Source organism: Coffea arabica, chromosome 2e (assembly GCF_036785885.1).
Source record: "Coffea arabica cultivar ET-39 chromosome 2e, Coffea Arabica ET-39 HiFi, whole genome shotgun sequence".
Lineage (NCBI taxonomy): Eukaryota > Viridiplantae > Streptophyta > Magnoliopsida > Gentianales > Rubiaceae > Coffea > Coffea arabica.
In genome coordinates this window covers 66,983,875-67,000,933 of record NC_092313.1, presented here as the reverse complement: position 1 = coordinate 67,000,933, position 17,059 = coordinate 66,983,875, and the positions used below count along the sequence as shown (strand labels likewise).

At 33.9% G+C, this 17,059-nt stretch overlaps 1 protein-coding gene and 1 long non-coding RNA gene across 2 annotated transcripts; one reads left to right on the top strand and one right to left on the bottom strand.

Moving 5' to 3' along the window:
• Positions 1–770: 770 nt before the first annotated feature.
• LOC140037351 (uncharacterized) lies at positions 771–1,380 on the bottom strand. Its single transcript, XR_011841277.1, has 2 exons — positions 1,293–1,380; positions 771–994 (listed from the first exon to the last, which is right to left on the bottom strand). It is a non-coding gene; the product is annotated as an uncharacterized lncRNA (long non-coding RNA).
• Positions 1,381–9,065: 7,685 nt separating this feature from the next.
• On the top strand, positions 9,066–10,771 carry LOC113729337 (uncharacterized). Its single transcript, XM_027253644.1, has 3 exons — positions 9,066–9,764; positions 9,927–10,208; positions 10,400–10,771. The coding sequence occupies exons 1-3, from the start codon at positions 9,066–9,068 to the stop codon at positions 10,769–10,771; spliced, it is 1,353 nt and encodes a 450-aa protein (XP_027109445.1).
• The last annotated feature ends 6,288 nt before the right edge of the window (positions 10,772–17,059 follow it).

Sequence of the window (17,059 nt, the reverse complement as noted above, 5' to 3'; positions counted from 1 at the left end):
ATTGACTGAAATGTGTCATGCCTGTTTGATGTTTACCATTCCCTTCTCATGGAAAAATCAAAGATACAATAAAGACATGCTTTATTTTAAGTTCACATTTTTGGCAGATGCTTTAATTTAGTAATATTTGCTAAGCAAATCTTGAAAAATCATGTAGTTTTAGTTTGTCTACATTATGGTACTTTGGGACTAGTGAATTGAAGTCTCAAGTCTGTCAGTACCGTTGTACCGTCATTCAGATAGTCCCACCCAATCCCCCCTGCCATCCCCCTCTCATTTAGATGGGTATGATAAAAGAAAATTAGTCTGTTTGGATGACGTGTTTTTTGAGTATTTATATAAAATTTTACTATACTTTGTTATAAAATTTGTAGAAAATTTTGTAGGGAAATTGAAAAACATTTTAGTGGTTTTGCTTTGTGCTAGTTTACGACTGTCTCCATTTGGAAGGGGGTTACAAATTCCTCTTATTTTGTATGCATATACGTAATAAAGAATTTTTAGATCAGTAGTATCTTTTATATCCCTAAGATTGATATGAACGATACAGATTTTCATGATCTTTAATAGCCTAAGGAAAAGGGATGTTTTTTAATGTCATATTGTTTAAGAAATCCACCCAAACATTAGTTTTTAACGAGACCGTTTTTAACGAGACATTCAAATGAGTCGAAAGATTGATATATGCTACGTTACTACCATTAAGTGAAAAAACGAAATGGAAGAGAATGTAATAAAGAAGGTTCATGATTTTTTCTAAGTAGTAATAATAATAATAACAAAAGTAAGATTGTTGCCCCATTATCACTCAAAACAGTAGAACAACATGATTAGGTATTCCTGGTAGATTATAAATCATGTAAACGCAGGAGGCATCAGCAAGGTTGAAGAAGCAGCTTATAATCAAGGCCGAGGCGGTCCGATTGGTCCAGGCGGCCGCATTGGACCACCAAAGCAGTCTTGTAGCTACCAGCAGCAGCACAAGATACTTAAACTGCAATTTCAAGTTGCAAGATGTACACGAGACACATATTAGGTGGTAATATATGAAATTTTGGAACCCAACCAATAAAAATTAAGAAGATATTGATAATAGCAAACTGACCAATGAATCCTTTACAACAACGAGATTAGAAGCACATTCAAGAATCAAGACCATTGAGATTTAAGAGTAAATGTCAATGTTCAGCCATACAAGAATGAATGTAATGCATTAACTTTGACATCACCAAGAAGTGTTGTAACAAATATACTCATTTCCCACGTCTGAATGCAGTGTAGTCACCACTAACCAAGATGCTATGCAATTGCACAAACCACCAAGAAAGCCTGGCCCTGGAGGTGGTGGTCGCATTCTTTCACAGTGGCCTTTTCTACAACAACATTGATAAGTATTTGAGGTTTACTTTCGAGTATCGTGGTATTTGTAGCCTCAGTTTGCTTAGCCTAGAAGGGCTCAGCTTAAATTAGTTAGTGCTTTATCTGACATTTTCACTTTTCAACAACCATTCTCACTGCTACCAGTCTAGCAGTTACCTTTCAATCCATTACTAATTTGCTCATACTTGTATAATTAGTTGTTGGCATGTTCGTCTTGTAGGGTTCAAAAGTACATATTGCATGCTTGCCTCTTCAAACTGGATTTGAGGACAGTACACTATGGGAATTTCATTCAAGAATCTATTGTTTTATATATTCAAATCATGTTTTAAAAAGATAAGAAAAAATGGAAAAGTAATCCATGCTCTATTGATTTTCTTTTTTGTTTTTGTAATTCTGTTTTTGAATGGTCATAGAACTACACCTATACAAACAGATGTCAAATTGTTTTACTTCATAATTTACCTAACAAAAAACCAATGACCACCTAAGTTCCCAAGTTACAGATTGTGATGCCAGTTAATATTTTCCATACAGCAAATACTCGAAATTATTGAAGTTGTATGGGAATGGGATAAACTGGACGTTGTTGCACGCTATATTTTGAATTTGGACCTAGTTGCGATTTGGTCGAACTTAGGGGTCAAGGATCAATGGTTTGCTGGATTCAATTGAATGACGTCATAAATGCTTATTTAATAATAGATAATCAAAATAATATATAATTCAGTGCATACTTACAAGTTTAAAGTTAAATTTATGGACAACATTTATAGACTATGAAACATTTCTAGGTATGTTGACAGTTTTGTAACATTCGAGGGCATTTATAGACTAAAACTTAAAGAGCGTCTTACTCTAATTCCTTATTCTGTTGCCTCCATTTGCCAGCCGTTATAGTCTGTTTCTTACCTTTCGTCTTCCTTCTCAGCATTGGCCTTCCTATTTGTATCTTCATCAGGTTTGAGGAGATCCTGATTTGGTTCCACAACCCTAAGCAAAAGGTGAGAAAAAACCTTTCATCTTCCAGGTTTCAACTTTCAGCTCTTTTCTCTTCTATAAAGAACAATCAAATCAGCAATATTTATAAATATTAGAGAAATAGATTTTCAAAAATGGTATGTTATAGTAACTATAATAGTAGAGCAATTTAATCATGGCATTTTCAGAGGACTAATGAACAATTATTAGCCGCAAATGGAGAACCTCTCCAAATTAATTATAAGCTGTCAAAAGTTGTAATTTGTAATGATGAATACTGTTTTAGACATTCATTCATAGTAGTTAGTAATATTTATCAAGATATTATATTAGGAACTCCATTTTTAATTCAAATATATCCTTTCTCAGTAGATTCAGAAGGAATTAATACTAATATAATGGGTAGAACAATTTTCTTTCAAATTTCTTACCACCAGTAAAACAAAAGGAACTTTCTTTATTACAATCTTCTTCGATCTATAAGCAAATTAATCTTATGTAACAAACAATAAAACAAATTAGTTTCTTAAAGGAAGAAAAATCCTATTTACAAATTGAGAAACAGCTTAAAAATAGTTCTTTTAAAAAAAATAGATTTAGAAAATCTTATTAAAAGTGAAGTATGTTAAGATTTACCAAATGCATTTTGGGAGAGAAATAGGTATATGGTTAACCTGCCATATGCAAAAGATTTCTCACAGAAAAATATTCCAACAAAAGCCTGATCAATACAAATGAATCATGAATTTCTAGAATTCTGTAATGAAGATATTCAAACTTTATTAGAAAAGAAATTAATAAGACCATCAAAATCTCCATGGAGTTGTGCTACCTTTTATGCTATGAATCAAGCTGAAAAAAAAGGTCTTCCAAGATTAGTAATAATTATAAACTACTTAATAAGATATTGCAATGGATAAGGTATCCTATTCCAAATAAAACAGATCTTCTTAATAGATTATATAATGCAAAAATATTTTTAAAATTTGACATGAAATTTGGATTTTGGCAAATCATTATAGCAGAAGAAGATAGATACAAAACAGCATTTACATCACCCTTTAGGCATTATGAGTTGAAAGTAATGCTGTTTGGTCTAAAAAATGCTCCATCGAAATTTCAAAATATTATGAATGATATATTCAACCCTTATAGCACATTCATAATTGTTTATATCAATGACGTATTGATATTTTCAAGCTCTATAGACCAACCTTTCAAACACCTAAATAGTTTCTTTAATATTGTTAAGCATCACGAAAACAAAATGGTATGGATTTCTAATTTGTGTTTTCATATGATAAAAGTATTTAATAGAGTGCATTTAAGTAATTGTAGAAATTCCAATACCAATTTCGAGTTTGTCGTAACGACCATACAAGTTATGTATTTTAGGCATGGCTAAACTGTAGAGTCTTTTGCATATCATATTAAATCCATCATTGAATGGTGTGAAATAAGTAGTTCTGACCATTTGATTGTAACAATTTAAAATTTTTAAGATATAGACCGTTATCTTTATTGAGGGATACATATTGGTGGTTGCAGCAGCACAGAGTAATTATTTCTGCTATCTTCAAAAATACCCTTAAAAAACACATTACAAACTCTAAAAATACCACATCAAAGGTCTTATTAAAACACCCATATGTAGTTTAAGTTTAATAAAAATACCCCTAAAAAATTCATGTAGATGACCCATTGTTTTTTGTGCGCCAAAAAGCCCTCACTATGGAAGTAATATTTTGTTATGTTGTTTAGATCCATAAAAAACTCCTATAACTTCTCTTTGATTTTCTTTTCAATAAGGATTTTTTTTTCTCTAAATTGCATGAACTTAATGACACACCCTTAGAATTATAGCCGTTGCCCCACACAAAAGCAAAAACATTTGTTCCTAGCGTACCAATAGTAATCTTAATGTCAAAACTACTCTTTTATGGAACAAGATATAGAATTAAATAAGAAAGAATACCAAATAAAGGTATCGATCAAAATACACTTTACGTAGAAAATGTTTGAAAAAAACATGAATTGTTTTTTTTTCTATTTTTTTTCCAGTTTTTAGTTAGCTACTATTTTATTGATTCAATTTTAAAGATAGCATATCATTCCCTTTTGAAAAAAATTAGTTTCTTTTTCGGTAAAAAATTAGTTCATCAAAAACAGATCAAATGATTGGTTTTAAATACTTGAACTATAGATGTCTTTCCCATATAGTTAGAACAATAAATCCCTTTCAATTTAAATGTTAATTACAAATATTAGACCTCATAAAAGCCTTTCATTAGGAATTCTCTTTTTACCAATAATTCAAAAAGAAAACTTTCTTTTGTAAGATGAACAAAATAAATAATACTAGGTTTTCTTTTTTACATAGGGCTCAAATCAGCTAAATGTTCAACATGGATTTGTCACAATACTAAACTAGTTTCGAAAAATTAACCATAGACCATGTAATAGTTAACATTCTCCAATTTATAGAAAATGGAAGTTTAAAAATTCCATAATCTTGTCTTGGTTTATTCAATGTGGACCAGATTTTTGATTAATTACAAAATGTACAAATTATCCTAGATGAGAATAGATAGAAAATATAATTTATGAATAAATAAGCCCTTAAGTACCCTGTTGTTATTTTGAACTGTTTCCAACTATTTAATTTTTAAATAATACATTCATGTTTAATATCATAAGTCTATCTTAGTGTTGGTAAGATTTTGAAGCTTAGTAAGACGGTTGGCAAGTCCAGGATAGGATATTCCACGCATAGGCTCGATTGTTCCCATTAGGATAAATGATATTAAACATGGCTGCATTCTTTAGACAATTAAAGATAGGATCTAGTTCAAAACAATCACACATAGTACAGAGTCATGAATATCATATGCCTATAAACAATTCAGATTGAACTATTCCTGAAGAAAAAATAGAACATATTTATGGGATAGGAACTCTAGATCTCAAAACAGCTTTATTTGTTAAAACACATGAAGAAACCATATCTATACAAGAAGAATTTCAAACAATTCCATTGTTGAATCATACTACTATTCAAAAATATTTAAGTAAAGGTTATAGATATATTCACTTTGGATTAATTCAAGTAGCAGTCAAACCATTAGTTCATTTAGGGGTAGATGCTCCAATTTATCTCGCATTAAGAGATAAGAGGTTAAAAAGATATAAGACTTCATTACTAGCTATGATTCAAACAAATGTATGTAATGGACCAATTTATTTCACTTGCACCGCTGATTTCTCAGTAGATATAACTGATCCACATGTTTTGAATTCTATAGTTTTAGATATTCATTTACAAGGAGATGAATTTGAAAGACATACAAAAAATTTTGCTGTAATTTATAGAATGTATTATAGACCATTGTCTTCACAATTAAATCCAAAATTTATAATGACTCCAACTTTAAAAGATGAAACCACTATATTGCAAGTAGAAGCAGATAGACCAACTATATACACACCAAAGAGATTAAAATGGAACGAAATACAGTACCTATTGAATTTCAAATACAAAATCCACAAGTCCCAGAAATTTAGAAAGAACAGAAGTAGAAGAAATGATAGAAGACCATGATGCAAAAAATTTTATTAAAATTTCCCTCTTTCAGAGAAAGACAGTTAACCTCAAGCCATTCCTAGTTACCAGCCAAAAGATCTAGTTATGAGTCTATTGGCTTTAGTTCTCCCATAGAAACAAATTCAACCTTCAAGTTTAAAACCCCAGTTCCAGAGGTAATAAATGAAAATCAATCTAAATATTCACAAACACATTCACAGATGAAAGCAGAAATAAATGTAATAAATAAAGGTAATTTTCAAATAAATTATAAATATTTACAGGAAGATTTTGATGATGAAGAAAATATAGAAAAAAGAATTTGGTTTTTTCAATGGGAAAATCATTCAAAACGTCCCTCACATTTTGTAAAATGACTTTTTTCATCCCTTACTTTTAAAAGTGTACTTTTACGTCCCTTACAAATTTACATTGGTCAAATTTTGTCCCTATCTAGGTTTCTGACTAGTTTTTGGCCGGAATTCATCACATGCCTTGCATGTGATTATTTATTAGGGGCAAAATTGTCAAATCAAAATTTACATAATCCATCTATAGTCCCTTACATTTCACAGAATGAATTGTTTCATCCCTCACATTTCACAAAATAAATTTTTTTATCTCTCATTGACCACGTTTACGAATGTTTTTTTAATTCATGTATATATCTATTTGATTTCATCTAAACAGTACAAATAATATGTAATATATCTCTATTTGATTTCACCTAAACAGATCGATATATACATGGGTTTAAATCTAATAATTTTTTTTAAACCTATATATATGTGACTTCACCATATGAATCTATTCAATATCTGTAGTCTTTTCTATTTTAGTAATAATTCATTTATTGAGTTTTTTAATAAGAGTATCTAATTAATAGGTGTTAATTCGAATTCTATAGTCATGCTACAAATTGCAGTTTAAATTTGAAATTTTTATTCGCTATTTTTAAAACCAACAGTTGAATTTCTTGCCTTATGATTATTTTAAAATTTGAAAGTGTCAATTACTTACTTCTTTTTGTCATACTTTTCCTTTATTTATTTTTTTTTCTGTCTAAATTTAATTCGATATAAACACTTGATAATGTTTAGAATTAAATGTCTTCTTTTTTTTTTCAATTTTCAAGTAAAAGAAATGAACATGAGTGAAAAACTAATAATTTTTTTTAAACCCCTGTATATATCTATTTTAATTTCACATGAACAGTACGTTCAAGAGAAATCAAATAGAAATGTATTACATGCTATTCGTATTATTTATGTGAGATCAAATCGATATATACATTAGTTTAAAAAAAATTTATTCATACACATGAATAATGAGGGACGAAAAAATTCATTTTGTGAAATGTGAGAGACTATGGATTGGATGATGTAAATTTTGATGTAACAATTTTACTCTTCAAAAATGGTCACGTGCAAGGCACGTGGTGGATTCCGACAAAAAACTAGTCAGAAACCTAGATAAGGATCAAATTTGATTAATGTGAATTTGTAAGGGATGTAAAAGTATATTTTTAAAAGTGAGGGACGAAAAAAGTCATTTTACAAAATGTGAGGGACGTTTTGAACGATTTTTCCTTTTTCAATTATTACCCGATTGTAAAGAAAAATTAATAATAGAATGGAAAAAGGAATTAGAAATAAGAAAATTTGATTTTCCCTTCTTTACTTGGCTATCATTCTATATTTCAAAAATAGGAATAAATGATGTATATAATACACCTCAAATAAATGTACAAACAAATTTATATAAAAACGGAAATTAAAAGATGATCAAATAGTTACATCAATACATCCTCCGTTACAAGAAATTAAAATAAACATAGGACAAGGAGAAATAACAGCATCACCTTTTTAAAAAGGAAGAGAAGCTAAAACAAGTACTAATAATAATGTAAGTATAGAAGATATTAAAAAATTATATCAACAGAATAACTATGCAAATCAAATACTTCATACAATATCACAACATATAGAAATAGTAACTACAAAAATTGATAGTATACAAAGACCAACTTCTAGACTCCCAAACGATATTTCAGCTCCTCATTTTCTACCAAGAAGCCTTCCAAGAGAAAGAGAACAAGAATTAGTACAAAATGTTAATTCAACAGATACAATTTTAGGTAGAATATCTCAAACTTTACAATCACTAACAATAAGTACTCCTAGAATAAATACTTTAGATGAAGTAATTATAAATGAAGAATCAACATAAGAACCTAGGGCAGGAGGCTCGGGCAAGATGCTGAGGAAAACTTACGACAGCGGCAGGAGGAGTTTGACGCGGCTCGTGATGACTTATCTAGGTTGAACCTGGGGGAGGCTCGGGCAAGGTATGCACAGGCATTAGGCGTAGAGTGTGAGTACTGGAAGCAAAAATCGGCACTTAAATGGATTCAGTAGGGCGAAGCCAATACAAAATTCTTTCACTCGTTCGTTAAGTAGTGGCGAAGTGTTAATTTTATATCAAGGATCAAGGATGATGCGGGCTGTTGGCTAGAGGACGAGGAGGAGATCAAAGCTTCGGCAGAGCAGTTCTATGCGAAGTTGTTCCGGACGGAACGGGAGGGCTGGGCTGCTCCAAGCTTGGAATTCTCGCTCCCCTCCCTGACTTGTGAGGACAATATGAAGCTCCAACAGTTGCCAACGCTACAGGAAGTAAAAGAGGTGGTGTTCTCGATGTCAAAAGATAGTGCACCGGGACCGGACGGCTTTGGCGCAGGCTTCTACCAAGCCTGTTGGCCAGTTATTCAAAATGAGCTACTGGAGGCGGTTCACGACTTCTTCAAAGGGGCTCCTAAACCAAGAGGCTTCTCCAGTGCACTGATTGTGCTAATCCCAAAGGTACCGGGAGTGACTAAATGGCAAGAGTTTATACCTATCAGCCTGTGTAACCTAAGCTCCAAAATTATTTCCAAAGTTCTAACGAACCGACTCAATCATATGCTTCCTAAACTGATCTTGCCATGGTAGGCAGGTTTTGTTGCGGCCAGGGGTATTGCAGACAACATCCTCGTAGCACAGGAACTGGCAATGGATATTGATAGGAAGTTATGATGCCTGAACTTGATACTGAAGCTGGATATGGAGAAGGCGTCTGACAGGGTTGAATGGAGCTTTCTTATCTTTATGCTCTGAAAATTTGGGTTTCACGAGTGGGTGGTGGATCTGCTCTTCTGAAAATTGTCAAAAAATTGGTTCTCGGTGTAATCAATGGCTCTCCAGTGGGATTCTTTAAATCCTCAAGAGGGGTTCGCCAAGGCGACCCGCTCTCCCCGGCTTTATTTCTACTGGTGGCAGAATTCTTGGGCCGAGGACTGCATCATTTATTTTGTCAAGATGAGAGTCGTTTCTTTGTCTTCTCTGGGCTGCGTATCCCTTACTTGGCATTTGCGGATGACATCTTGATCTTCACTTGCTGCTCCGAGGGTGGGTTGGCCTCCTCGAAGTTGTTCTTCGACTCCTACCAGGCTTTTTGGGATCAGAAAATTAATACCCATAAAAACTGTTTCATCTTGTCGGCTCGAGCGTCCGCTGAACATGGGGCAAGGGTGGCCTCGATGTTGCAGTTCCATCAGCAGTACCTTTCGTTCACGTATTTGGGGGTCCCCATTTTCAAAGGCAGAACGACGTGCATTCTATTTGATTCCCTGGTGGCTAGAATGCAAGGCCGCCTGTTCCACTGGAGCTCACGGTTACTATCGTCAGGAGGTAAATTAGTGTTACTGAGGCATGTTCTTACCTCAATGGCTATGTACTTGCTGCAAGTGTTGGATCCTCCCCGGGCAGTTTTGCTAAAGCTGGAAAAGGTATGTAAGGCCTTTTTATGGGATAAAAATACTGACTCCAAAGGCATTCATTGGACGTCTTGGGAAAAGGTCAGCTATCCAATGGCTGAAGGCGGGTTGGGTTTTCGCTCCTAGGAGGACATGTGCTCAACCTTTGTTTGCAAGCTCTAGTGGCGGTTGCAGAAAAACGATTCATTATGGGCTGCTTTTATGCACGCCAAATATGTTAGGGGTACACACCCGTTCCAAGCTCAGGTAGCTAGACCTTCCCCTTCATGGAGGCGGTTGGAGGGAATTCGAAGGGCAGCAGAGAGTAACATCAGATGGTGTGTGGAAAAAGTCTTTGAGGTCCTTCTGGTGGACTTGCTCTCCATTAATGACCCACCCCACATGCTGCTCGCGGAGTTCTTTGATGACAGGGGCTGTAATATAGAGAAGCTGAGGCACTGGGTGCCTGCTTATCTGGTTAGTCAGATTCAGAAAATTCAAGTGTTCCCAGAACAACACGATCGTATGGTTTAGGTGCGCTCGCCTCGGGGGAGTTCTCAACCAAGGCTGCTCGGGAGAGCATTCGATTGAAATGCAACACCTCACTAGTGGACGATTTCACTTGGACCAGCTTAGTGCCATTGAAGCTGTCTTTCTTTGCATGGAAGGTGATGCGTAATCTGGTTCCCCTGGATGCGACCCTGAAGTGTCGGGGAGTCCCCATGGCATCATGTTGCTTATGTTGCCACTCGCCGAAAGAATCACTTGTTCACCTCTTCATGACAGGCCCAATAGCAATAGAGGTATGGAGCGCTTTTCGACAGAGGTTTGGAATTATTGATTCCCACTCCTCTTCGGTGTCTGGGATGGTTTTGTCTTGGTTTAGCTCAACTTCACTGGTTACACGGGACCACATAAGGACTGTGGTCCCGCTAGTAATTCTGTGGTTCCTATGGAAGTCCATGAACAAGGCGCTCTTCGAGGGGGCGACGTTTGCGGCTTGTAGGGTTATTGCTTTGGTTGACGGATTTGTGCAATAGCTGGGAGTGGCAAAGATACTCTCTGCGGACCATTTTAGGGGAGATGCGAGAGACCCTTGGGCACGGTTGAGCACCCGATTGGCGAGGAGGAAACACGCACATGCAGTGTCTTGGAAACGCCCTCCGGCGCATCATGTCAAGTTGAATATGGACGCTAGTGTCTTTCACAAGCGAGCTTTTGGGGGTGGTTTACTCCGAGACTCTGAAGGCCGCTTAATCTTTGCTTTTTACAAGGAATTTGGGGAGATGGATGTTGTGACAGCCCCACCTTCCCCTAAGGCGTACCAAAGGGGTTAGCGGACTGTCTGCCCAACTCTCGCCAGAACTACTAGCACGGTTACGTACAGTCTAAAATGTTCCGGAAGGTATTAGCGCGCTCAAACGAAGCAAAAATTACGAAACAAAAAAACGAAAATCGAAACGGAAAGTGAATAGCGCCGGCCACGTCACAATCCGACCAGGACCCAATCGAATACAAGTAACTTCATATAATCCTTGAAATGGACTTATACAAACCAAATATAACACATGAACATGAATACACGCTTATCTAAACCACATTCATTTTTTTACAAATCAAAAGGGAACATTAGAATCCAAGTGCAATTAGGGTTTCCAACCATTGAGGAGCTATACAAAATATCTAAACTAGCTCGATTCATGCTTCAAAATCACAGTTTCAAAAGTGGTTCCCTGTAAGGAAAACAAGGATAATGGAACGGGGTGAACTAGAAGCTTAATGAGGTACCAAAAGTATAACAGTGGAAATCATGAGAAAACACTTTTAGGGCACATATACACATCAAGTAAGAGAAATAAACGAACACCACAATTTAAAGGATATAGGTGGCCCTCAGGAGCCAAATCCCCGTTGCAATACTTGATCCAGTCTCGTTAACTCTCCGTCAACGTTTAATAACACACTCGTGTCCGTAGATCCCTCTTACGCCAAAATCCCGTTCACCAAACATACCCCTTACCGGACCCGAACATCGAACAGGAACAGTAATGGTAATACTCGAGTATACCGGAATCAAGAGTCTCAATACCCAAAGATTCCCCAGGAACAGGTACCCATGGATTGTCAATTACCTCGACCAAGCCCTTGCTGGCTCGATTTAATTAACTCCCCATGAGGTTGAGCTCAAGTTTAACAGGAAGATCATTGGACACACTTCCAAACGATCTCATAACAAGTGCAAGTAACAAATTCAAGTACATAACAAGTACAAATAACAAGTAATAGATTCCAGTTCATTCAGTACAGGCAAGAGAACGAGTGTGATAAAGTACACCCTCGTCTCATTCAGAATAACACAGTTCATAGTTATCCATGTCACACATTTCAAGTATAGATGAACCGAGTAAACAACAATTCAGGGGAGTGGTACACTCACCTATGAAGGCAAAATAACGTCCAGAATATCTTTCCGGGTAACATTCTCAATCATCGATGAACCCTAAGATTAATCAGGAGAAAATATTACAGTTCCTCCAGCAAAAGTTAGGTGAATCGAAGACAATTCAAATACTACTAGTATAAAGTATAAATATGATTTTGAAAGTGAAAAGAGTACATTTAAACCAAAGGACATGAGTAAAATATTTGGAAAACTTATGCTCGCTCCTAAAACTTTGAAATATTCATTTGAGTCGAAGAAATGAAGAAAACGTATTTCTATTAGTCGTAAATTTTATTTTTTCAAGTGTACAAGTTTCGGTCTGATTCGAACTTATATACCTTGATAAAAGAGGGCACAAATATCCTAGATGGTTCATATGGTATTCGCTCTCAAATCGTTACCTAATTCTCGAGTGTAAATTTGGGCAGCACGCCCTTTGTATTTACCTATTTTCCAGCCATTTATGGCTTCATTATTTTCCTCAATCAATCCCTAAGTCGTACACAATATAAATTCACTACAACAGCCATTCAATAGGCTCAAAGTCATTCAAGTACAAGATTTAGCTAGGAAAATGACCGCAAATGAGCTTTAAGCTAAGAAACCAAAAAGGCAGATTCACTGCTACTTAGCATATCGGACATAACCGAAACTACACTTATTGGATTGAAGTGCAAGTTATACCGTTTCAAAGCTAAGACAGAGGGTTATAACTTTGATGAAGACTACTTAGTCCAGTTCTCACCCTAACTAGGTCAAATTTATCAAAACAACCCCAGATTTTCCAGTTCGAAGCTCATTGTGAAATTCAACTAGCAGTCCTGATTCATTCAATCATATCTCAGCACACACAACTCCGATTTAGGTAATTCCAAAGCCATCTGAAAGATAAGATACAAGTCTATAATTCTTAAGAAGACATTGACAACCAATTCGGTTATATTCCTGGTCAAACTAACCACTTACAGAGGCTGATCATCATTTTTGACAGAAACAGGGCAGCAGGGGCAATTTTGTCATTTCACAAGATACCCTGCTCCGATTGAGCTGAAATTTTGCAAGCAGCTAGTTAACATCATTTTCTACAACTTTTATGTTTTATTCTAAGCCTAATTCGGCCTCTAACATGCTCAAATAAAGCCGGACAGAACAGGGAAAATCGGAACCCTAAAGCTGAAATTTTCGCACAAAACTGAAAATTTTCGCAAATAGCTACAATTAACACTCCATAAGTTCATTCTAAACCATACCAAGCCATCATCCATGGCCAACTAAGATTAAACATATAAAAATAGAAAAATTATGAATAAAAATAAAAATTCATCAATCGCTACTAAAAGTCATGAAATAACCCACAAAATCACCTCTTTAACTAACACAAATCACTAATTCAACATTAACAAGACCAAAGAAAGCATTCCTTAGCTACTCACCTTACCAACTCAAGGAAAGAGACAACTTAGCACTTCTCCTTTCCAATCCACTAACTACCTCAATACTACTTAGTTAAGGGGGTTTTATGGAGTAATTTCAAGTTTGATCGGTTGAATTGGAATATTGAGCAAGATTGAGAGCAAGAGAGTTGAAGGTTTCCTTTCTTTTCCTTCTTGAGAGAGTCGGCCACAAGAGTGAAGAAAATGAAGATTTTTTATCAATTTTGGGATATTAGTAAAGTGCATGAATAGTGGTCAAAGTGCAAGATTAAATCACAAGGTGACACTTATCACCTTTTTGGTTGATAATTATCTTTTTGTCTCTCCTATACTAATCCATCTAGGAAACCTCTAATTATCTCTTAGCACCTAGTAAATTACTCCCGATATACAAAACTTAACCTAATTGACCGAATTTTACCGCACTTACTGCACTAGCGGGTCTCACATTCGGTATTCACTCTTAATTTCTCAAAAACTAACGGATACTAGAAAAATAATTTAAAAACTATATTTACTCATAAAATTTATCTAGAAAATTTCCTAATAACAAAAATGTAGAAAAGGCATGCAATTAAATAAAATAAAGCCTAGAAAATTAGAAAATGTCGGGTTCTCACAGATGTCTTGAGGGTAGAGAGTTCATCTTTGCTACATGGTTTTCACCTGTGTAAGGATCTAGTTAGGGGACCCCTGCTGGTGGAGGTAGACTCTAAAAGCCTGGTCAGTCTAATTAATGCGGGAGCGACATCTCGGTGGTCCCTTTGCAATACGTTGCGACACATAAGAGCGCTGCTTTTCTCATTTTCGGCTTCTGTAACACACGTTTTCAGGGAGGCGAACTCTTCAGCAGATGAACTCGCGGGATTGCGATTATCATCAGAGTTATTCTGCACTTCGTTTCAACAACTCCCGAATCTAGTGCGAGCATCAGTAGTCTTAGACAATCGGGAATTCACTTCCCTGCGGTGGCAGTCTATAGGGTAGTAGCTCTCCTTTGGCTAGTTCTGGACCTAGATGATGTCTGATGCTTTATGTACGTTGTTGTTTTGCCAATAAAATCTTAGTTTTGATTAAAAAAAATACATAAGAAGAATCAAGTTATTCAGAAGAAGAAACAGATATAGTTACTTCTATAGAAAAACAATTAATGAAAAAGAAGGTAATCAAATAAATAGAATAAAACGAAGAAAAAATTTTAAAAACAGAAAAGATTGGCAACTAGTAAGCACAAGAAATTATTATCCTAGACCCAACCCCCCTGATATACAATATGAAGAAAGATCGAAATTTCATACTACAAAATATGATGGAGATTCAATATACAAATGGAATATAGATGGAAGAGCAGAATACGAAGTATTAAATACTTTGCAAGAAATGGGAATGACTAGATTAGCATATAAGCTAAAAAGTATTTAAGAAAGAAACATTGCAACCTTATTAGTTTCTGGTTTTACAGGACAATTAAAAAATTGGTGGGATAATGCCTTAACTCTTCACGATAATTATCAATATTAGGTCATACAATAGAAATAGAAGATGACCAAGGAAATATTCAAGTACAGTCAGATGCTGCAAAATTTTTAATTGTAACAATAGTAATGTATTTTGTAGGAAATCCAAAGGAAGAATTAAATGCAAACAAAACCTTTTTAACAAATTTAAGATGTCCAACGTTGTCAGATTTTAGATGGTATAAAGATATATTTTTGACTAATGTATTAAGAAGACCAGACTGCAATGCTTCATTTTGGAAAGAAAAATTTATAACAGCATTACCAAGTTTATTTTCATAAAAAATAATGGATAATTTACAAAAAGAAATGGGAACTGAAGTTATTTCATTTGAAAATATTACTTTTGGGCAATTATTTGCTTTTGTTAAAAAAGAAGGTCTAATTTTATGTTCAGAATTAAAACTCCAAATTAAGTATGGTTCAAAAATAAAAGAAGAAGGATCAATTTGCGAAGCTTTTGAAATTAAGAAAATAGAATCCCCCTCAGCATATAGAAAGAAAAATAAAAAGGAGAAAATATAAAAAATCTAATAAAGAATCTTATTATGAGAAAAAGAAAAGTAAAAAATATAATAAAAAGAAAATTATTTGCTGGAAATGTGGGAAAATAGGACATAAAGCAGATAAATGTAGACTAAAAGCGAAACTAAATGAAATATGTCCAGAGGAAAAAGATATAAAAAATAAATTAATTAGTTTATTAATAAATGAAAAAGATCAAGAAACAGAAGATGATTATTATAATGATATAAGTAGTTCAGAAGATCAAGAAGAATATAATTGTTTAAATAATCCAAAATACCTAAATATTATTACCAAAAAAGAAGATAAAGAATTTTTATTAGATATAATTGATAAAATAGATGATCCTATAGCTAAGAAAGAATATTTAGAAAGACTAAAAAGTTTAATAATACAAGAAGATAAAATGCCAAAAATCATCGAATCATTTAGTATTTCAAAATTAATAGATAAATATTCTAATATAAATAATATAAGAAAGGAAACTACTAAAGACCTTCAAACAGAAATTAATAGTCTAAAGGTACAAGTAAAACAATTACAGCAAGAAATAATTAGTTTAAAGACCAAAGATTTAGAAATAGAAGCAAAAATGTCACTAATAAATAATAAACAAAATATAGATGAACCGTCTACCTCAAAAACAAATGAAATAATAATTTCTGAAAAGCCAATAGACGAAAAACAATATTTAAACATAATAGAAAAAATGACATTTCAAAAATGGTATGCTTTAGTAAAAGTAATGGTAGAAGAATTCAAAGAAACATATGTAGCCCTATTCGATAGTGGAGCAGATTCAAGCTGTATAAAAGAAGGACTAATTCCAACTAAATATTGTGAAAGAACTAAGGAAGAATTATTGGCAGCAAATGGAGAAAAATTGCAAGTAAAATACAAATTTACTAAAGGATCAATATGCAATTATAATTATTGTTTAAAACATAATTTTTTAATAGTTAAAAACATAAATAATGGCATGATATTAGGAACACCCTTTTTAATTCAAATATATCCCTTCACTGTAAATTATGATGGAGTTTCTACAAATATTATGGGTAAGACCATTACATTTAAATTTTTAACACCAATCAAACAAAAAGAATTACAAATATTGCCATCATCCTTTATGTATAAAACAATAAATACTATTCAACATGTTAAGCAAAGCATAAATTTTATTAAAGAAGAAAAATCTTATTTAAGAATAGAAGAACAATTAAAAGAAGTAAACATGAAAACTAGAATTACAAAATTAGAAGAATTAATAAAAAAGGAAGTATGCGCTGATATATCCAATGCATTCTGGAATAGAAAACAACATATGATTAATCTAACTTATGAAAAAGATTTTAATGAAAAGGATATTCCAACTAAGGCTAGACCAATACAAATGAGTTCTGAATTATT